The sequence below is a fragment of the Dermacentor andersoni genome, chromosome 2 (assembly GCF_023375885.2).
Source record: "Dermacentor andersoni chromosome 2, qqDerAnde1_hic_scaffold, whole genome shotgun sequence".
In the NCBI taxonomy this organism is placed as follows: Eukaryota; Metazoa; Arthropoda; class Arachnida; order Ixodida; family Ixodidae; genus Dermacentor; species Dermacentor andersoni.
The window spans coordinates 181,757,057-181,779,800 of NC_092815.1; the positions used below are offsets into that span (position 1 = coordinate 181,757,057).

At 43.3% G+C, this 22,744-nt stretch overlaps 1 protein-coding gene across 2 annotated transcripts in view; it reads right to left on the reverse strand.

Moving 5' to 3' along the window:
• The window catches only part of Ziz (dedicator of cytokinesis protein Ziz), a 209,292-nt gene that overhangs the window by 70,026 nt on the left and 116,522 nt on the right, over nucleotides 1-22,744 (reverse strand). For both annotated transcript variants that reach the window (XM_055075992.2, XM_050187159.3), the window contains exons 22-27: nucleotides 13,792-13,851; nucleotides 9,798-9,983; nucleotides 7,265-7,465; nucleotides 4,680-4,826; nucleotides 3,769-3,852; nucleotides 1,178-1,298 (exon numbers count right to left, since the gene is read on the reverse strand). In XM_055075992.2, the coding sequence (XP_054931967.1) occupies nucleotides 1,178-1,298; nucleotides 3,769-3,852; nucleotides 4,680-4,826; nucleotides 7,265-7,465; nucleotides 9,798-9,983; nucleotides 13,792-13,851 (799 nt within the window). The remainder of the gene's footprint in view (nucleotides 1-1,177; nucleotides 1,299-3,768; nucleotides 3,853-4,679; nucleotides 4,827-7,264; nucleotides 7,466-9,797; nucleotides 9,984-13,791; nucleotides 13,852-22,744) is intronic.

Below are 22,744 nucleotides of genomic sequence, written 5' to 3' on the forward strand. Positions count from 1 at the left end.
TTCGTGATCATATTGACGCTTTAGACGTTTTTGAGCAATAATCTATCACCTTAGCTTGACTTGCTATTTGCCTTTAGTGTCCGTTTAAGTTCCTTATAAAATAAATATCTGAATGTTCTATGTTAATACTAAGTGGATGCAAGAACACTAAGTGAGCCAACAGAGTGCATATATGTATGCAAGTGCGAAAATGCTTGTAAAGCTCACTTGCTGTGTCTGTGCTTTCAGTGAGGAAAAAAATGTGAGGATGTTTTCCATGTACACGTGTATGTGCAAGCAGTATGCAGACGAACAACTGCGGTGATAAGAAAGCTATAAAGTGTTTGTGTGCAAAACAATGAGCACATCACTGAGCTGAACGTACTGCACAAAGAGTAGGTGAGAAAGGGAAAAGTGTAGCTCCTATTTATCATCAAATGGTGTAAAGACAAACACTCTCAACAGCTTCAGTCAATGCTTATCTTCATAGTACATCAGATATCTACAAACTGAATCTGAAGCTGCAATAAAAATAAGAAGGCACTATGTCACTAGCGGGCTGCAAAAACCTTGACCGCTGTGACATCACAGCAGTAAATAGTCAAAATAACATTCGCGAGCTGAAGATGCAATCTACTGACTATCATACCTGGATAATAGTTTCCCTGCATATAGGCTTGCAGAAAAAAAAAAGAATCTGGCAAGGTAAAGGTTTGTACAAAAACCACATTATGCCCATACTTTGTGGTACAGAACACATTACATAAACGTCTTATGTAACACGACGTTTAATACGACCAAACTGTTGCACCCGCTCACCAAGTTATAGCTCTGTACAACACATAATTCACACTCTCCTCGAGCCTTCATTGGTAAATGTATGCTTGTCTGGAAATTGAATACGTAAATTAATTTTGTCCCACAGAATTTCTGCTTCCCGTTCTTTAAGTGCAGAAAAATGTGGCAAGAAGACGGAGAGGATATCAGCAAGAGGGGACACAATGTGGTAAAAAAACACAAGGTACTTTCGGTGGTTAAAACACAAAAATTCACACTGCTAAGCAAGAATAGAGAGAAGAAATACGTGTACACAACACAGACATCAGTGCAACAACAAGCAATATAAACAGAAGTTAACAAAAATATATTTAAAAAAGAAATGAAAAAAGAAAGAAAGAAAGGTAACGCTTGTCAATACCTTTAGAATTCTTTGAGTGCCCTCGGCTGTAAGCACCTTTCAAGGAAGGTAGATTCAGTGCAATGAAATGTTCGTGTGAGCAGATAATTTCCAGAAAGTCAAACTTGTAGCAATGAAGTTCCTGGAAAAAAGGGGAACCAAATTATCTTGGGCATATAAACTGCAGACTAGCAAGGCTCAGCGAAAAAGGAAAAGAAGAAACCAGTGCACCTGTCGCCTGAGCCAAACACTCCTTTCACTCAGAAATCACAGGCTACTTTTAATAAAGCTCAAACTTTTGTGCAAGACAGTTTAGACTTTTCAGAAGAGAAATGTAAACTATGAAAGAACTCATGTAAGCTCCAGCCTGGGACAATGCAATGATTCTACCCCTCTGCTATTCGTTTTTGCGAGCCTGGGGTAAGGTAGGTGGAGTGGTGCTCCCCCCGTGTTTTTACCAGCTCGGTCAGTTGTGAATGGCGGATAAGAAAGAAACAGAATCGAGCAAAGGGACTTCATCAATCATCAGTCCAATCATCAGTACAATAATCAGTACAATCATCAGTCCTATTGTTTCCTCACATGCACAGTGTTGACAAAAGGCCGGTTTTGTGTGCTCAGCAAATCTCAGCTGTTTCCTGTACACAACAACCAGAAGATTTACAAGAGCAAAACGAATGTTTTGTTTACTTAACTTGCCTATCAACTCTGGTACATAGCAGGTGACACTAGAAATGTCAGCCCATAGAAAAGTAGACCATTTTCTATTACAACCAACTGGAGTACCCAGTGCAATAATTTGAAGAAATGTAAAGACTGGCACAGGTAGCTGCTATGAAAATGGTTGTGTATCATAGCAGTATTTACCCGGTTCCAACGTGCCCCCGAATCTAAAACATACCCAATTTTCACAGATTAAAGAAAGAAAATAAAAGTGCACTTGAATGTAACGTGCTGCTGATCCATAAAAGAAAGATATAGCGTGCCCTTCACATTTGCAATAAAAAAAAAAAGAGACATGCAGAATTTACCTCAATTTACTGAGCTTTACTAATAAAAGTGGTGTGTCGTCGTTGCCATTTGCACGTCATTGGCCACAGATACCAAGATCACAGGGGCGGTATCCTCGAGTTATCACTTTTAGAGACACAGCTAAACCTCGATATAATGAACTTCAACATAACGAAATCCTCGATATAAAAAAGTATTTAGCTTTTCATAACCTCTTGTCCATAGAACACCGTGTAGCTGGAACCTCCATATAACGAAGCCCGTTTGTATGCGGTTTCAAGATAATGAAATTTCCCTCCCGCCGCAAAAGAATGCCGAGACAATAAATGGAAACTTGATTGAAGTACAAGTGGCTGCTAGTTGGTGCGCCCCTCGGCTGTGGCTGCGCATGGCCGTAAGTGCGGCTGAGCGCGTACGCGACCGCGCACCCTGCTTTAAAGGTAATCTGCAGCGTCTGCAAGGAATGGGTGTGCCGAAATGGCGTGGCACCATGTAAGCTGTCTTCCCATGCGTTTAGTACTGGAGGTTGCGTAATCTCACGTTTCGGTGACCCGTTGAAGCGAGGCAGATGAAGCTTCACTCCCCGCTGCCGGCGCTTTTCCTGATAGCGTCGTCCCAGTGCGGGCAACACTATCAGCCAAGAGGGTGGAGTGCATGTGAAAGTGTGGCTGGCTTTGCGTAATGCGTACCATCGAGAAGATGTCGTCGACGTACAAGGCATGAAACCGTATCATTCGTCACCATCTATTAAATTTACCAAAATGAATTGTTTTCTTATTCAAATTAGTTTTTTTTTTTCGATTGCCCGATAATTCGGGAAATTCTGCAGCCCCTTTCTGTGTAAAAGAATTGGCAACTGTACTTATTTGCATAAAAGGTCGAATTTCTATACAACGAAATTTCGATATAACGAAGCAAATTGACGATTTTACCGACTTCGTTATATCAAGGTTTAACTGTACTGCTATCAGTTTCGCAAGACTGCATCGGACCTGTCCAAGTACATGTGTGACAGTGTTCCTAGTACTGTTCGCAGATAGCAAGCTTGGCACAGAGCCAGAAATGCTGGTGACTGACTATGCCGACGCATCTGGTACCGAGTCGCTCAAAATATTACTAAAATGATTGTACATATCTCCAAAAGTTATTTGGCGGGTATACCACTTTAGATCGCGGTGGAGCTCAATATGAACCAACAACAACCTTTGCATCAATAACATGCTCTGTGATGGCGATGATGCTGTATCTGATGGCTCTGTGGTTAGGCTGTTGCCAAAGCCACGAATACAGTTTTGATTTCATATCCAATTGCAATGTGCAGGCAATTTACGGACCAATCTTCTCGAAAAATAAGTGTGCATTAGGTTCAAGTAAATATGGTATTGGTATTGTTAAACATAGCACATAAAGAAGTGACACATACAAAATTCATATATGTCTGGCATACATTTGTATTAGCCACCTATTAGTGGCACATATAAAATGTGCAGTCAAAAACTTTGTTAACAGAAAGGACAAACGTCACACTTAGATTATATCAGTAGAAAGGTATGAAAGAAATAATCACACTTGGACACGGCCCAAAACACGTCGGCACATACCATTTCATCACCAGACTTGAACTTCTCCAAATACAGGTTGATGAGCTTGAACACAAAGCCACGGTCCATCAGGGAAAAGCATTTCTGAGGATTAGGAAAGAAGAGGAAGGCTGTTCCTATATGCTCAAACCAAAACGTAAGGCTTCCCTATTTGTCCATAATTAGGATACATCACTACAAGTAATAAAAAAGAAATCTAGACAATTTCGAGCCAAGCATACTATAGTGAGCGTACTAGCTAAGACAAACAACTGTCTGGTTTGGCTGAGACAGCGGATAAATATAAACATGATTGTAGAACGAAAAAGGCTCCCACTTCCTCACTGAAATTTTTTAACAGGCTAACTACTAGCCAAATGACATAGTCAAAACAGCATGAATGGATGAAACGATATAAGGAAATGGACAGCATATAGTGCTATATTGTCTTACCTCGTCTCTCGTGTGTTTGCATTATTTTGACTAATGTATGTACCATCCAGCTTGCAGCAATCCTCCGCTTAGCCAAACTAAAACGCAACAACCTTAACAAATGCCAAGAAAGCCTCAAGTCATTTAATTTGGCACAGAACATCACTGCACATAGAATCATTTCCTCGCTTATATAAGAAGCTTGTTTTTGGCAAAGATGACGATGGCAAATCAGTTCTGTGGAAGCCTGCAAGGTGGAGGAAGGTTCCTGAAATGGAAAATTAGCATCCACCCAACTGTAGCATAGAGCAACAAAGGTATAGCTTCGTGCTACAGTTGGGTGGATGACAGTTTTTCCTTTCATGAAAGTGATTATATGAGTACCTTCAAACTTTGGCTTATCACACTTCAGCTCAACTTGATATTCACATTCAATTCCCCTCAAAATTGATGCCTCTTTCTTCAAATCACACATCAGGTGACCGAGTGGAAAAGCACACCTTGAGGAAATGAGCCAGGCCCTGGTTGGCATGCCTCGTCTCGTTGCGCTGGTCCCTGTGCTTCTGCATGATGTGTGGAATCAGGCACTGCACCAGCGTACGCACCCGGTTGTGGTACTCCTTGGAGAAGCGCTCGTGGCGCTGCATCTGGAAGGAGGCGAGTTGTCAGACAAAGTGGCAAGGAAAGTGCATCAGTGCACAAGGCAAACAGCCGCAATCACAAAAGGCATGAAACTTGTACCGAGGACTAATGCGCACTTGTTTTGCAAAAACTGAGAGAACTCAGCACAGCACAACCTGTCTGTTGTTTGCATGACAGAGAATGTGAAAGGCTTTAGAAAACAAAATGTGAAAACATTTGCTTTGCAGGGGTGTGGACTGATGGAGAGGGTCAGGGAAAAGAAGAGGGGGAAATGTAACGACAGTATGACATACTACAATGTGCGTCAGTGATACATATGCACAGTGTATAGTACTACTGTTCAGAGAACACCTGGCTGATGAGGTCAACATAGATGAAACACTTCAACATTACACAGAGAAAAAAAAGAAACGGCTGATAGTATGGGTTAGTTGTGACTGAGCAGGAAACCAGTGGACAAATGCTTACACAAGGGAAAAAGTGCTCTAGAGCACTTCTTGACTTGTGTAAGCGTCTTCTCGCCGGTTTATTTTTTTGTTCATTCACAAGTATGCACCCAGTTGGCCAGTTTAGGCTGACATCTGTGCACTAAAATATGATCTGCATGCCTCTGTGCCATTATTCAGCTTGAACTGGCAGCCAAACACGTGTTCCCTATAACAGGGGACCGTACTGCGCAGTGCACATGCTACGCACCATTAATAATACGACAGACATTGTGTGACTGCAAGTCATGCACAATCCTTATTTACACAGATGGACATGCACTATGCACACCAACCACACACATAAACCCATTAAACATGAGCGGATGTCAGATGTGTGTTCAAGGCCTAGCCTACACACATGGATGTGCATGGTGTACACCAAAAATGCACACAAAAATATGACACATGCATGTGTACCACACTTACACAAAAGACAAGCAGACGAGTGAATAAATGTACTCTCCAAACTAGTAGTCCAAACAAAAGGCAAACTTCTGCTGCCACAGTCTGCATGCTTACGAGCGCAGCCATAACGGCCTAGGCTGTGAGAATCGGGCCTCTGTACAACATTGTAATGAACAGCAGATGCACCTAAGCATGAGGCACTTAGGAACATAGCATAACACTTGGACACTGCACAGACCAAACTGTCCACCAATGACACAGCTATAAACTTAAAGTATTCTTTTTTTCAGGCAAATAGGACTGCTTTTGTTTTTATAATGAACCCGCTGTAACTGCTTTGTCCATAATCATGTTTCTCACTGCTGCAGGTATAAAATCCCGATACTCTTTTTAATCTGCAAAGCACTTTTCAGTCATATCAAAGTCATTGCTTAAAAATGATGAGGTTTGCCATGAAGCAAGTCTATTGTTTTTAATTTTCACAATGTCCCTGGCATATATCCGTGCTTTTACTTTCTTTTTGCTTAGTTTCTCAGGCATGCACTTGCATGCAGTCACAATACATATGTTTCTTGCACATGTTCATGATAGAGTTTTGGAGATGTCATTATCATTCTATGCACATCATGTGCTCAACTCACACCAAATGCTTATCCTAGCTCTTGTAAACAACCAGCAGCAGCAGTTATTTGCTGAACTAGGAACTTATTGCCATGTACAGAACTAATTCAGCAACAGGAACTATTTTTCAATAACTTACAAGTGAAAAACAACAATGTCAAAAGGGGGAGTGGGGGTTAACATGTACATTGAACAACAAGGTTGGAATGCTGCACTGTTAATGATAATTAGATGTTCTGCAGCAAAACAGCTTTATGTACCACCTTTGCCTAATTGGCCTACCTTAATACACAAGATCACAACAAGCAGTGGATACTGAATCACACACCTTGAACTGCAGCCCCCTATCTAACCTGAGTGCCATATGCATATTACACCCACCTGCATCTAGCACGCTTCAACAGCGATGAAGTACGTGGTTTGGTTTCTTTCCTCATCCCAGTTTGTTGGTTACTCCCCTTGCTCACCAGAATGAAAAACCCTTTGCCACAGTGAACCTGCCTTTGAAATTTAGAGCATATGTCATGTCTTTGAGGCATGCACGGGCCTGCACTGAGGCGGAATGCGTAAAAGGCCATCACAATGCTGTAGCAGTCCTGTGAGAATCCACAGTACAATCACAGGGACATTTGCAGCCCCTTATCATACTATTCATGTATCCTAACCTGCTTTATAATAAACCAGTAGTGACCTATTGATGACTTAATTGCAAATAATCTGACTGTACCTTGTAACACCGCTACACCAATGGACAAACCTAGGCAGCCGACTCTTATTACCTTCAACACTTACTGACACAATTTCACGCTGGGAAAGAGCCCACAGCACAGAACCCTTTCCCTAAATGAAATGCGAGAGCACTGCTGAACCTATTTGAATGACTGCGAGACATACGAGTGCAGCAACAAGTGGTGGTGAGACCCACATACCTTGATGCGGTCCGTGTTCATCAGATGCTGAGCCATGGACTTTGCAAGGATCTGGAAGAAGAACCATGACTGGTGCAGAAACTTGTGCACCACCAAGAAGTCAGCATTATCCGGGCCCAGCAGTGATGAGAGGGCCTTTGTCAACTCCTCATGCACCGTCGCCTGCTGCGAGCCTTGGGGAGGCTCAGTCACGAACATGTACTGGAAATGGAAAGAAGGGTATGCACAGGTAAGGAGAATGGAGAGCAAGGAGAGCTGTGTGTTGAATGAATACGAGCATCAGCTGCAAGTGACTTTTCCAGCTAAACAACTGGCTAATTTCTGCAAAAACTTCGCACATATTGTGTGTGGTTGAACACTTCGTTTCTGGGCTTTACTAGCCAGTTTTAAGTATCGCAAAATTAAATTCTGGGGTTTTACATGCTAAAACGACAATATGATTATGAGGCACACGCCATAGTGGTGGACTCCCGATTAATTTTGAACACCTGAAGTTTTTTAATGTGCACCCTAACACAGAAAACAGTGTTTTCATCATAGCAGTGACAGACGGTGCCGCTAATCTGTGTCTGCAGAATCAACAATTTTTTAGTGGCACCACTGGAGACAGTACACACTTCAGATTTATTGAGGATGAAACTGGCAAGCAAAGTTCGAAAACATAGCAATAAATTAAACTCATGGCAAAACGCTGCCTCTGTGTGAAATTGAAGTGCATACGAGCCAGCGGTCTAGCAGGAAGAGTCACGTGTACCTGGTGTTTCGATTTGTGCAACAGTCCGTCTTACCAGAAGTTTCATTCCAGAATACACTGTGCAACAACTAAGAACATGTTCCCCCCAGCATGCACTAATCACCATAGTCTTTGACAGGTCAAGAATGCAGTGGAAGATGCACCTCAAAGGGAGCAAGTTTACAATTTACCACCAAATCACACCATCTGATCCTTTTCCTTCTTGTTGCTACAAGGTACCCCCTCAAGCAATATGAAAGGGAACACTCAAATTGCTTTGAAAAGTCATAGCGGCTAAACACAAATGCTCCACATAAATGTGTTCAACGAGACTAAATGTGCAATGGGACAGCTTCTGGTTACATGTCAACATGTCAAATGCGAATACACCGATCATGAGAAATCATTGCTTAAAACTAGAGGTGTGCGAACACAAAATTTCTTTAAAACGAATCGAGTATGAATACTTAGCATGGAATATCAAATCGAATATTGAATAATTATATGCACATGCATTTGTTAGCAAGCTGGTTTATTTTAACATTTTGGAACATTGCAATTACATTGTCATTGGTAAAAATTAGACTAGTAAGCCGTTATACTAAAAGATTGTGTATTTGGCTCATTTAGCTTTGGAAAATTGAATAATTTCTGCCAGTTATTTGTTCTCACCAACCTGTGCCTTACTATACCGAATCAGTTTCCTGTAAACACAGAGGCATTTGACCCTGTACCAGCCTTCACGTATCACATTTGCTATCAGGTAGTAAGCACACAAGTGGGAGTGGAACCTGCATAAGAGAGCCCTCTCGCTGTTCGCACACCCGTGCCCATTGCTACTGAGAAGCTGGCTTTTCTGCACTGCTTATACGTCCAGTGGCTAAGTGTGTTTTACAGGCGAAATTTCGCCAGCAGCATGAAATAGCAAAATTCAGCACAAAATGAGACGCACTTTCTTAGATTAGTTGGAAATAAACGTTAAGAAACATGTTTTCCCCTGCACAATTAGCAATATATTAGATTTGTTTCGAATATTCGAAAATTTTCGAATACCTAGTTTTCAAATAAAATGAATATTAAAAATATAATATTCTATAATATTAGAAATTTTCAAATATTTGCACGCCCCTACTTAAAACCCGATTCTGTGTTTCCTCTCATAGTGCTCACAACTGTATTAGCCTTTGACTCGCTTAAATGCTACCATGGGATGAACTTGCCTCCCCCTGGGATGACAGGGTTTTGGTGCTTGAGAGAAACAAATGACAATGATATGTCTGCAGAGGGATAAGCTCTGCCTTCCGTGTTGTTTCTTCCCAGCTGCAGTGCACATCTTGTTCACTTTCTCAAGAAGGTGTTTAGAAGGTTCTTGGTATGAGAAGTCAGGCTAAAGAATCTCTTAATCTCCTTTCAATTCCTTCAAGTTGCAGTACACGTGTTTGCACTGTGAGCCATCTTCTTAGGTCACCGCACACAATGATCATTGCCATCCATGCAGGTAGCAAATGGCTGCTACCTGCAGTCATTTCGCTGCGGTACTGTTGGGGCATGTCTCTTCTTCGGGCATGTGCTTTTGTACAGGAACCAGTACTTTTTTTTTTTTTTTGCAGGAATGTGAAAGCACGAAAAGCACGTTTGGCACGCATTTCTGGCAGCAGTTTATATGCATCTTCAATAAATTTTCACCGTGTACGGCTCTTTAATTGGCAGCAAAAACATCAGCATGCATGCATTTCATGCACAGAATCAAATCTGCAACACAGCACCTTGGCCATCCAACCAGCCACGGGAGGTACGTACCTGGACATAGCTGTGCAGAATGTCCTCCCTGCCAGCCTCGTGCACGCAGGTCACCAAGTGGATGAGCACACGCACAGTGTTCAGCGCAACTTCCTCACTGCCTGTGCTCACAAGGAGCTTCAAAAGCTGGTTCAGTGTGGTCGGCAGGAAGTGGATCATGGCACTGCCCTCCACAGCGTGCAGGGCCTTCGTAATGACATGGCAAGAGCAACACCAATAAGCAGGGTTGCCTCATCTTTCAGCAAGAAAATAATCCTGAGCCCTGCTCCCTTTGATTGGAGCAGTGCAGGCAAGACAGGAGATCGAAAGAAAGAGGGCAAAGTACCACTCTTGCAACTAAAGGTTGTTGAAAAATGAACGTTAGCTATATAGACAGAAACAAATACAACAGGCAATTTCTAGTTAAAGTAAAACTAAGAAAGTGCAAACAACCAAGGCAATTCATCATTAAATCAAATCACATCTGACCATGCATTCTGGATATCAAAAATGACACCCGGCACTGTTTCAGCAAAAAAGACTTCGCTTATTAAGTGCTCCAAATTATTTGGTCCTTACTGTTGCCGTTTTCTTTAATTTGTTCAAAGTGGTAACTAGAACTATCGTAACAACTGGGTGTTTGCTTCTGGTCATGTATACTAAATATGAATGTTCAGTTTCAAATAAGCTTTCATTGTGAACGCAGCAGTGTGTTATCTGTCTTTTGTCCTTCGTGCACAGGTCAAACTAAAGACAAAGATGGACCATCACCAACAAACTCGAACACTAATTTGGTAAGGCTGTATGCTGCTGGGACAAATGTGGCAGGTCACTCAGAATAGCTAACTATCTGTAAAGTGTGTAGAGGTAAAAAAAATATATGAATGCCTCAAGGAAAACAAGATGGTCACTTGGTGTGGCATCATGTCTTGCATTATTTCCTTTTTTCTCCCATTTTGCACGCGTCAGAAAATGTAGGACAAGGACACAAATATGGAGGACAAGGACTACCACTCCTTGTAATCTAAACAATTTTGCAGAACTGAATTCTTTGCAAGACCACATGGCTTTCTTTTAACATGGCATTTTTGATAACAGCTGAAACCAGTTCTGTAACACGATCTTATTACTGCGCAGAAATTGTTATTTTAATCCAAAAAATTTATTCCCATCAAAAAATTATATGTAAAGTGATATATATATATATATATATATATATATATATATATATATATATATATATATATATATATATTTTTTCAACTTTGCTGAATTTGAACCGACAAAGAGGAAATAAAGAACTAAATTTTAAGCTGGCTGTCTTAAGAATGTACAGATGCTGCTTAAAAAATACAAAATCAGCAAACTCAACTTTCAGCTACAATACATCAGTGTAGAGTGATGACATCATTTCAAACATATTTTGGCAAAAAGATTCCTGCTTAAGTCTTGTACTTCAGTTCCCGATAGCGTGCTCAAACACCACTGATGAAATTGTAGTAAAAGCTACACCAAGTAGAGTATAGAAAGCTAAAAAGCAAACTTTAGGCCGCACAGATGTGCTCTGCCACAGAAAATATTAACAATGCAAAGCCTCCAGCTCTCTAGCGACTGGCTGACTGAGTTTCAGCCTAATCTGAAGCCTAAACGCTAATCACAGGGAAGTCCTTTGCATGCTATACATTTATCTTCTGTGCACTTAAGCAAACAGTGTGTTAGAGCACCCAGTGTGATCACGTGAATAACGAGAAACGTATAAATCCCTCTTCACTATTTTCTTTTTTCTTTTTAATATTTGAACAAGTTGCCATAAGGTACGTGCCGATAGCTAAAGAAAAAGAGTGCACACCACCTTATGCAGGAACTGAAGTCATAGAACTTATAATACCCCACGAACCAAGGCACAAAGCTGTCAATCGGATCAGTCCGTAACTTCACAGTTCTTAGAATCCATTCGTGTGGAATGCTCATGCCTAGGCACAGTTGCAGCAGGTGGCCAGTGTCCGTTACGCTGCACTACAACTGCTTGATGACAATGCTGGCTTCAATTGCAAATCTCAAAAGAAAAACATGACAAGCTTCATGATCGCACTAAGGCAAACAAGCAGTGTAGCATTACTGCAGCTTGTTATGTCGAAATGACATACAAGCTGCTTAAGGAAAAAAAATTTTTAGCTGCCATAAACAAGCACTGTTATGCGAACATGTTGGACAAACTTAAAATTGGGTCATAGTATTGCTGCTCAGGATTGAGGTTTTACCACCCCCAAAGCATCCTGTAAGCTCTGTTGGTGCCTTTGTTAAACATCCTTGTGCCAACCGGAGTCATGCTATATAAAACTTCCTGAAGAAGAGGGATGCTGACTTTAATTGAAAGCTGGAGACATTTACCTGGCTCCTTTGAGGGGTCATGTTACAACCAAACACGAACTGCAGTAAACAAACACATCTTGCATTTCATTTGGAGCTATTACAGGACCATTTCCCCACTCAGAAGGGCGAAAATGTTATCTCCGAGCCAAAATTAGTCATACTATAATGAAATTTCTTGTACAGCGTCAACACGTCACAGAAGTATGATTGAACAGTTCTGAGACCCCGATTGGCAGTAGGTCACAAATAGTGGCAGTTTACAAAAGTCCCAAACAGGAGGCTAGCCAGAAAAGAAAAGCTCAGAACCCATGCACAGAACACTTTGTAATGTTAGACTGCCATGCTTATTTTATTTGTATGTTGATCTAGAAAGCAACATTACAACCTCAACCCACAAGCCTTTCCTTTTTGACAATTCATGCAAGGTCATGTAGTTTTGCTCCACAAATATACAGCAGTTCCACTAGAAAGGGATTCAGCTGAAAAAGTTATGCTTTTTCAGGTTATGGCTTTTTTGAGGGTGGGAAGAGGGGGGGGTGCAATTTCTGCAGCTGGCACATAGCTAGCATCAAAACACTAGTGTTCAAAATCATCGCTACCAACCGATTCCAGGTCTAATGAAGGACAAAGACCTTTCTACCAGGGACATTTAATAACCCTTGTCCCACATCAGCCGAACCCATCCTATGCTGGCAAATTTCCTAATCTTATCTCGCCACCTAATCTTCGGTCTACCTTTACTTATTTCTTTCCCTTAGCACACATTGTGTTAATCTAAAAGACCACCATATGACCTGTTCTATGTACTACATAACCTTTTAAACTGCGCTTTTTCATCTTAATCTCAAGCAGAATAGCATTCATCCACATTGCATCTCTGGTTTATATAAAAGCTGTCTTTCTAACATTTACACCTATCATTTTTCGTTGCAATGCTTAATGTCAGTGATTTGCTTCAAGTTTATTTTTGTCCTTTTAGTTCCAGCCCTATAGCTCAGTAGTGGTGGAATACTCAGTTAATTTAGATAAAATGTGACAGGTGTCACAATGCCAAGGAACACAATTTTAGTACGCATGTTTTTAGTTTAGTATATGTGCTCACGTATTGAACAACATATGGACCAACATTTATCCCATTACTTCAAAGCAATCTTACATTTATATTCCTGGTCCTAAAGCAATGTCACAGGATATTACTCCTTCATGAAACTCCTGCTGTCTTATGTAAGCAGTGTCACAAGTGCTATCTTGTGATGATAGCACTACTTCTCTATACAACTGCACCGGTCAACCAGATTGCCTGCAGGAAGGTCTCCACAAGCACAAAATTTAGGAAGGCCTGCACAACTTTCAGAGCTGGATGGACATCAGAGCCAGTGAAGAGCTAAAAAACTAAATTTATTAAATTCTCGGGTTATATGAAGAGCTGGCATTTAAGGATGCCACTTTAGTAAAGAAGATGTAGGGGATGAACGAGAGGTTTTGAGGTTTGGTCAGAGAGAGGACAGGTTCAATGCCGAGTGGGACAAACACAGCTGCTCATGGTAAAAATTTGCTGCTGTGCTTTCTGACCAGGAGGGTGCAACTTTCTATGTGGAACTGCAGGCCTAGACCACAGACATGTACAGGGGGGCATACCAACCTTGACAACCTTTGAGATTTCCCGCTCAGCTTCAGTGCCCATTGAAGGGAGTGCCTGTTCCTGCATGGCCACATGCACAACCTGCCATCTCGAGTTATATTTGCACCACATGCACACCGCCACTGGCTTTGTGCACTTACAATCTGACTGAGCTGTGAGCTCCAATGTCCGGAGCAAGTACCGTATTTTTGCACATATATACCCACCCATTCCTAATATATGCGCACCCTAATTACAGCTCTCTAAATAGAACCTCGTAACCAATGTAAACAACCACGCGCAATAAAAATAATGTATTTCCAAGAGTAACTCCTCACAATTATTGGCACAATGCAAAGCCTCAGAAGTGTGCGACTCGACGCTGCCATCGCTTCTGCTGCCCACTCGGAGAGGTCAAACTGCGTGGCAAAGCAAAGTTTGCCTTCAAATGTGGCTTCACAGCGATCACGCATGCATTGCTGTGAAGGTGCACTTAAAAGCAAGGTTTGCATTGCCATGAAGCTACACCTCAAAGCAAAATTAGCATACGATCCACACTTTTACCTAGATATGTTTATTTTTAGAATAAGGGTTATGTGCACAAAAATACGGTAGTAATGCTCATGAGTAATCCCGCTCAGTGTGGCTTGCCACGCAAACATGGAAGCGACTACGAAGCATTAAGTGTAAACATGTTTGTACACCTTTGACATCTCGCCGTTCAAGAAAGTATATTCAAAACTCTGCAAGCAACACAATGCAAGCAACCTTTGCTACACAGCGTAATGCCATGAATGCGTTGCAGCAAAATTTTGTTTACGTAATACCTTAGTAGCACAACATCTCTTGTCTGAGCACAACGTTTACTAGAATAATGTAGTCGTTTTATTTCCTGCAGGAGTAATTGAACCTATACATGGTGTTTAGAACGTGATGCAACTGATGAATCACAGGAACAATTTTTAGAGCAGACTTCTCCCATGGCCTGATGCAACCTTTAGAAAAGCACTTCACTCTACAGCGAACACTGCTTGCAGAGTTTCAAATATCTGCTACTGGAGAAGTCAGCAGTGAAACACTCCCATTCCCTTCTTTCTCTGTGACTTGGAACAGACTTCAAGCACAGCTCAAAGCCTGGGCATTATATATGTGCAACAAATGTAGATATCTGAATGTGTACCAATGACAGAGCAAATTAAATGCATAAGCAAGATGTACATCTGGCAGAATGGTTGCTTCAAAACTCTAGAAAAAGCATTCCTCCGAGACTTAAACTTTGCAAGAGCAACTAAAATGTTTTCGTCTCAGCTGTTTAAAGCACTTTGCTGTTTATGGCACTATCAACCAGTCATCTCGTAGTACTCCAGACTGTGCAATGAGGCACTCAAGGTGCACTGCAGGACTAACTAGTTCCTAATAATTATGGCCGTGCTTCAGTGGGTGCCGAAGCCTGCTTATTTAAATAACAAACCAGAGCTGCTGCCTTGCATGACTTTCAAAGCTGTTTCTAGAGTGCTTCGAAATGACAAGTCAAAGGTGTCACAAGGTTAGAAGGTTTGTCAGTCAGGACATGTCATGTTCCACGTGAAGTACAATAAAATAGATAAATAGCACATCTAGCTAGCACTTAGTGCAGACCAAGAGATACCACACAATGTTTCATATTGACTTTGTTAAGAGAATTGCCACAAAATCATGCCAGGAATCCTATATGTTTGCTTTATTATAATTTATGTTAACCTGTCCCAGGGGAGCTTTCTATATGTTAATACACTTTAGCACTGCTGCTGACTTTGTTTAGACAGCATATTACCAAGGAAGGCTGTCGCAGTGACAAAGACACTGAATGCACCAAAGCCACCCAAAAATTAGGACGGATTAATTAAAAGAGTTAATTACATAATGAATGTGTCAAAGCAGGGAAAGAAAAATGATGGGGAAATATATTAGCCATGTTAAGCCCTGAACGAGTGATGTTCATCAGTAAGTTAGAGGACAATCACGAAGGTTGTGTCCACCACGTTGAAGCGCACAGAAATTGCACCGCATTCCTCAGTGATGTGGCTTGCTAACTACCAAGATTATGTAGCACTTGTTTTGTAACTGCAGGAAAAGAGCTGTGTCAATTTTGGGCCAGATAAAAATTGCTGACTGAAGTGTTGTCACAAGTGTGTTTATTACTCATTATCATTTATGTGGCAAGTGGAGCTGTGCAACTTACTAGCCGCACGTAACATGTATATTCTTTGCGCAGCGTGTATTCCTTCTCCAGAATCACGGTGCAGTTGCTGAACTAGCCTCTCGTGTTTCAAGTGACATCAAATGATTATCACAAAATGCATTACATAGCTGCTTTAGTAATAGATCACAGTGAAAAGACCATAAGTAAGCCAACTACCACAAAAAGTGGTTATAATATAACAACGGAAGTAGGTGGTTGTATTACTTATTGTATGCAGAATTTCTGTCATGTAACTTAAGCCTTAGATTCTCAGCCAAGCACCTCTGCAGAGCAACTAAGTGATCAATGTTGAAATAGTAGCCATTTCTCAGCTTGCTACTACAACTTGCAAAATAAAGGCCTTGAAACTGAAATCAGGACTGTGCAAGAAGTCATTGTTCATTAGCTGAAAATTTCTATGTAAATTGTGCTCCTCATTCATGGGTGAATCTCAAACAATGAATGCAGTTACTGGAGCCGAATGCCTTTTGACAGACATGCAGGTTTCTAGCCTAAACTGTAATCACTGACAACAACATTAAGGCTAGGCCATTTGTACATAAAAAGACTTCAGTTGCAATTCAGTCCGTGAACATCTATTCCTGCACTATCGGGGACAAAAGTCTCCGGACCGCCGCGCACGGCCGCCGGAGCAGCAGCGAGCGCATCGCCGCGCGCTCTCGCGGTGACGCGCCTGGTGACGAGACCGACGCTGCGCGCATGCGCATCCTTTCTTACCTGCGAGCATGTCGGTTTACTAGCTGGGAGCCGCCGCTGATCGGTTGTCTGGGGCGCGCCGGCAGGGGCCGTCGCTGCAGTGGCACACTGCAGACTCATCGGTAAATCGTTTTGCACCGGAGTTGACAGGCGCTTCTCGCTCGATTGCCCTGGCGCTGGCACCCGACTACGATAACGCTCGTCTTCGCCAATTATCAGCGCAGCGCGTGTGAAGGCCGTGTAAAATAAATAAAGCAACAATTACAACACCGCAAACAATGAAATATCCAGAGTGCCTGTCGCACGATGCGGCCTCTTCACATTTGAACGGTCAAACAAGACGCTGTATACTCGAGAGCGCACTGAGGAGCACTAACCAGTGTAATGCTGCAGGTCGAATAAAAATATAGGAAACAAGCTGTGCGGGCATAACTTATGGCTATGCGGGCTGTGAAACAGTCACATCGTGTATGAGTGAATGCAAGCGCGACCATTTGATACCGCATCGGCTAAGGTGCTGTGCATTTTGTAATCGTCTCTTTATTGCTTTATCATGGCCGGAAAAGTGGCGAAGATAACCAACAAGCGTTATCATAGGCGTGTGCAAGTGTATGGTCAAGCGAGCGACACGCGCCGCTAATCGCCGACGAGTCAGCAGCGTGCCACTGCAGCGACGGGCCCTGCTGGCGCGCCCCAGACAACCGATCAGCGGCGGCTCCCAGCTAGTAAACCGACATGCTCGCAGGTAAGAAAGGATGCGCATGCGCGCAGCGTCGGTCTCGTCACCAGGCGCGTCACCGCGAGAGCGCGCGGCGATGCGCTCGCTGCTGCTCCGGCGGCCGTGCGCGGCGGTCCGGAGACTTTTGTCCCCGATAGTACCTCATAGTACCACCAAGAAACTTAGAAAGCCTTGAAGGGCATTAAGGGGGGAAGCGGGGATCAGATCGCGATTTTCGCGAAAAAAATCGATTTTTGAAAAGTACGCTTTTCAGAATCTACAGCATCATTTCTATCTTGTACTGAAATATTTCACCGAAAAACAAACTCTAAGCACTTAAAATAAATATATTTGTCGGTGCCGGTGTCCACAAATCCGCCCGAAATCGCGAAAAAGCCGCGAAGTTCAACGCGCGACTGCTCGGCTTTCCCGCCACGGAGCGCCGCCATTTTGGTATCGTTGGAAAGCCCGACTCTTTGACTCTTTGTCCCAGCCCTTCCCTTCCTTCCCTGCCAGCCAGCAAGCGCACAAAAAAAGAAAAACAGGAGAGTGGCAGCACGGAGCAGCCAATGGCTGCCGCGCCCCGATTGGCTCTGCGCCGCGGCTCGTTGTAAGGCGCCTCCTCATTGGTCGACGCCGCGCCATAATGGCGGCCGAGGCAAGGAGCGCAAGGAGCGTCTGCTTTTGTCCGCTGCTGGGAAGCCTTTCTGGACTTTCCTTCTCTTGTGTTTCGAGGACGTCGGCCACGTGCAATGGATCCGCGCACGTTCGAAAAGAAGTACCGGACGAAGCATGCCTACGGGAAGCGGAAACGCAAGCCCGTCACAGCAAGGAAGAAGCGGCGATTGTCAGCAGGTGGTTCGGCCGAGCCGAGCGTCCGTTCAGAATCGGCGGAGTACGCGCCCAACGTGCTGTGCGATCTCTCGCCCAACGTGCTGCGGGATCTTGCGCCGAGTCGAGCACCAGCCAGCGATAGTGAGACGAACCATGATCTTTTGCCGTCGAAGCGCGGGCGCAGTGTTACTTCACCGGTGACGATCGACATGCCAGTGAGTCTCGCCGTACGCGAGCGTCCCGTCGCAAGTTCGTCCAGCACAGATTACGGAGTGAGCTTGCAGCGGTCATCGCCGCCCGACTGCAGAGCATCGGAGACGCGCTTCCGCGGTGTGTCGTTCAACGCCGAGATGTCTCCGCAGCCAACAACCGCCAGTGAAGGCAGTCCCATGCCATCGACGAGTTCCGGCGCTTCGACGGAGCTGCAACGCGGGCGCACGCTCGCTGCCGCGGATGCGCCGGCGGCCGACCTTGCCGCTCATCGCAGTGTTGACTGTTCGCCCAGTGAACGTCGCACTATTCAAGCTCACCTGGAAACACGATTTGTGTCCGCGGAAACTGCAGAACTGCAAGCGTCGAGAGTTCGCGAATCGCTTCGCGCGGTTTCAGCAACGGAGCGCAAGTTCGGGCTGACTGGCTCACAGGAAAATGCCATTCCCGCACCTCCAGAAGAGGAGTTTATGCTTGTTCAAGTTGCTGCTTTGAACTCGCTGATTGGTTCCCCGCTTTGCCCAACTTGTCAGCAGCCCGGCCTAGCAGTGCACCGCGAGACTGAACTGGGACTAGCTGTGAAGATGGTACTTTCATGCATTTCCTGTGGTAGTACCCTACAGTCTGAGTGGTCCTCACAAAGGAAGAGCGGCTCTAGAGCTTTCGAGGTCAACATCAGAGCTATGCAAGCAATAAAGAGCATTGGGAAAGGACCAACTGCTCTTAATGACTTCTGGGCCACCATGAATGTCTCGCATCGTGGGTTACACCACAAAACATATGATGGGCACCTCAAAAAGACTTTCAAGCCTGCCGCAGCGGCAGCTGCACACAACATCTTCACAGATGCTGTAGAGGCAGTGAAAAAGGTGTACACTGAAATGGAGACAACATTTTCAAAGAACATTACAGTAGTGTATGATGGCACATGGTTGACACGCGGCCACAGCTCCCATACCGGCGTAGGCTGTATAATTGATTTCCATACAGGGCTTGTGTTGGACTGCATAGTTCTGTCCAACTTCTGCCTTGGGTGCAGCCGACAGCCAGCAGAAAGTGACCCCAACTATGCTGAATGGAAGCAGCAACACCAGTTCCAGAAAAACACTGATGTGAATTCTGGAAGAATGGAGGTTGAGGCTGCACTACAGCTCTTCAGGTGCTCCTTGAGCAGAAATGATCTACGTTACACAAACATAGTTTGTGACGGGGACAGCCGCATGTTTCGCACTCTATGTGATGAAGAAGTTTATGGTTTTGTGCAGCTATCTAAAGAGGACTGCATAAATCATGTTAAAAAACGAATGGGGGCTGCACTTCGCTCTTTGGTGGCCAAGGCAAAGAAAGGAGAGCCACTAGGTGGAAAGGGGGGCCTGACACAGCAGCTCATCAAAAAACTGACAAACTACTATGGCCTTGCTCTGCGGAACCACTCGGAAGTCGAGGAAATGCAAAGGGCAGTAATGGCAACGTACTACCACATCACATCAACAGATGATGAGCCCCATCATGAGCTGTGTCCCCCTGGCCCCCTTAGCTGGTGCAACCACCGGTCAGCTGAGGCAGAAGGGCAGCCAGCACCAGCTCACAAGTACAAGCTTTCAGCTAAAGTTGCTGAAGCACTCCTGCCTGTGTACCAGCGCCTCTCAGACCCTCAGTTGCTGGCCCGGTGCAGAGGAGGCAAAACTCAAAACGCGGCTGAGAGTCTCCATTCAGTGATATGGTCACTAGTATCAAAAGACCAGCATGCCTCACTGTTTGCTGTGGAAACAGCAGTGCACGAGGCAATTTCAAAGTACAACTCGGGCAGTCTGAAAGCTTATTCAGACCTGTGCACAACATTGGGCCTGCGCCCTGGTGCCCTCTCTCTTCAGCGGGCTGTCGAGAAAGACTCCCAGCGAATGAAGAAGGCACACAAAGTCCATCTCCTGAAAGGACAGAGGGCTAAGAAGTCACCTGTTGCCAAGGACACCAAATTCTACAATGCAGGAGCATTCTAGACAGTGTGTGCCAGTATGGAACTTTGAGGCTTGTTTTCTCAAAAGTTTGTTTTGAGCTTATCACCTCGCTCGTGGAAAGCATAGCACGGCAATGGGAGCACGGATTTTAATCCTGTTTGTTTTGCTGCAATTGGTGAAGTGTGCCTTATGTCAAGACAGTCTCAGATTTACCATTTAGGCTCACCATTTTTTTATTACACAATAATTGGAGCATGATACATTCTAAACATAAAGAGAAGGTGCATACTATATCGTTTAGAAGAAGAGCAGAGAAATTTAAAAAGAAATTAAGAGAATCTTGACTTAGACTATACTTCTTAGTAACTATTAAAAACATTTACAGACCCATAACCCATTTTGCTGTCACGCTAGGCTTTCCACGAGCAAGCAACATGTGAGCAATATATAAATAATGATAAAATAAAAACTACTGAAGATATGATTGTGAAACTTTGCAGCTGTCTGTTTGATGCTATTTCGAACCTGTATGCCAAATTTCATCACTCTAAGATAAAAAATGAAAAAGTTAGTTCCGATCCCCTCATCCCCCCTTAACGGTAAATCTTTGAATTCTGTGCACAACATAAAGGATTCGCAAGGAGCACATCTTTGAAACGATGTGCGATGGTCTGCACTAAATGTATCCCTACCAAGAAGCAACACAGCCTACAAGATGTACCATCAACCACAAAAGTTTTTGGAACATTGCTGCAATGAAATAATAAAGAAAATCACATCCCAGGAAGCTCATGCATTCTGGAATTGAGAGGTGCAATCTGCACCTCCAAATATTGCAACTTTAAGCTATGCAGCCTGTACTTGTAGCCTAACCTAACTAAGCCGCAAGTTAACCCTTTTAGTGTCAGTTTCTTTTTTTTTTTTTTCGGAGGTGACGCACTTGTAGCGTTGGGTTTCTTTCTCGAGTATTATGAAACAAACACAACGGTTCATTATTGGTTGCGCAGAAATGAAAAAAAAAAAGAGAATGCCAAATGCCCTCTTCGTATAATCCTCCCATTTTTATCTGACAAAAGGAATGTTAAAAGAAACATGGTGGGACAGAAACTCGGAAACTTACCAGTACGTCAGTGACACTGAAAGGGTCAATTGAAAGTTTGTACGTTTACTGTGTTCCATAAACTTTTGCTCTTTAGTGTAAATGAACCAGCATAGATTCATTTCTGAATCTCTAGCTATCTAATAATTCTGAGAGTGCTAAAACAAAAAGAGCTAGCCCATCTAAGACAGGCAGAGAGAACAATTCTGTCTAGTTACACATTAGGGAGCTCCAAGATCCAGCCACAATAAACTTGTAACATCTAATGAGGCGCAGGGTGTACGCAAGGTGCCATACATGCTTCACCACGTCACTTAGTCATGCTGCGTGCCAAGAAGCCACCACTCGGGGTTATTCAGTGGTCATACCAAAAGAAGGCAGGTTGCAGGTTAGTAGCCATGCACGAACGCACAATACTTCTGCCCGGAAGCCCATTAACAAGTGGCCATTCAACAGCATTTGGCTGCGCCCCAGGTGACAAAAGCACAGCACAGTTGGCAACAAATGAAACGCAATACTCTGAGTGCATGACCTTTCCATATATATTTTGTGCTTTGCGACAGGTGTGCCGACTCACATTTTTATTTGAGGATAGCTTAAGCTGATATTTACAGAGCCTATGTACTTAGTTGCGACTTTCTGGCATAGTTGGAACAATACATGCCTGCACACACCAAAGGCCACGCAGTACAGTCATCGTATTTCAGTCATTACTGATGAACATACCATAATGCAATGCTACTTAGTGTGCAAATATGCAAATGCTGCCTCCACATGCTGGCTATGCATATCACTGCATTGCATATTCCCCCCCAACAAGGCTAATGCCAATATTACAGCTCGCATATACACAACAGTTGCATAATAATGGAAGTTTAAAAATAAGAAATAAAGAAAAGCTTGCAGAGTCGCTTATTCATTGCAATTTTAGTGAGGTTTTTACATTTAATCTGGTGACTGGTTGAGCAAACAGCAATATAAGCAATATAATAGCTTTTGTCATTAAACAGGCCTCAGTTGATTGAAAAGGATAACTGAAAAGCTAATATATATATATATATATATATATATATGCTTACTTTGCTTTTCTTTCAAGTTATCGGAGCCATGATAATGACCTAGTGATAAAATTACTTTACGGACTTTAGCAAAAGTAACTGGGCGTACATACTTCCACTGCTTGTGGGTGACAACTATAAACCATGTGACAGGATATA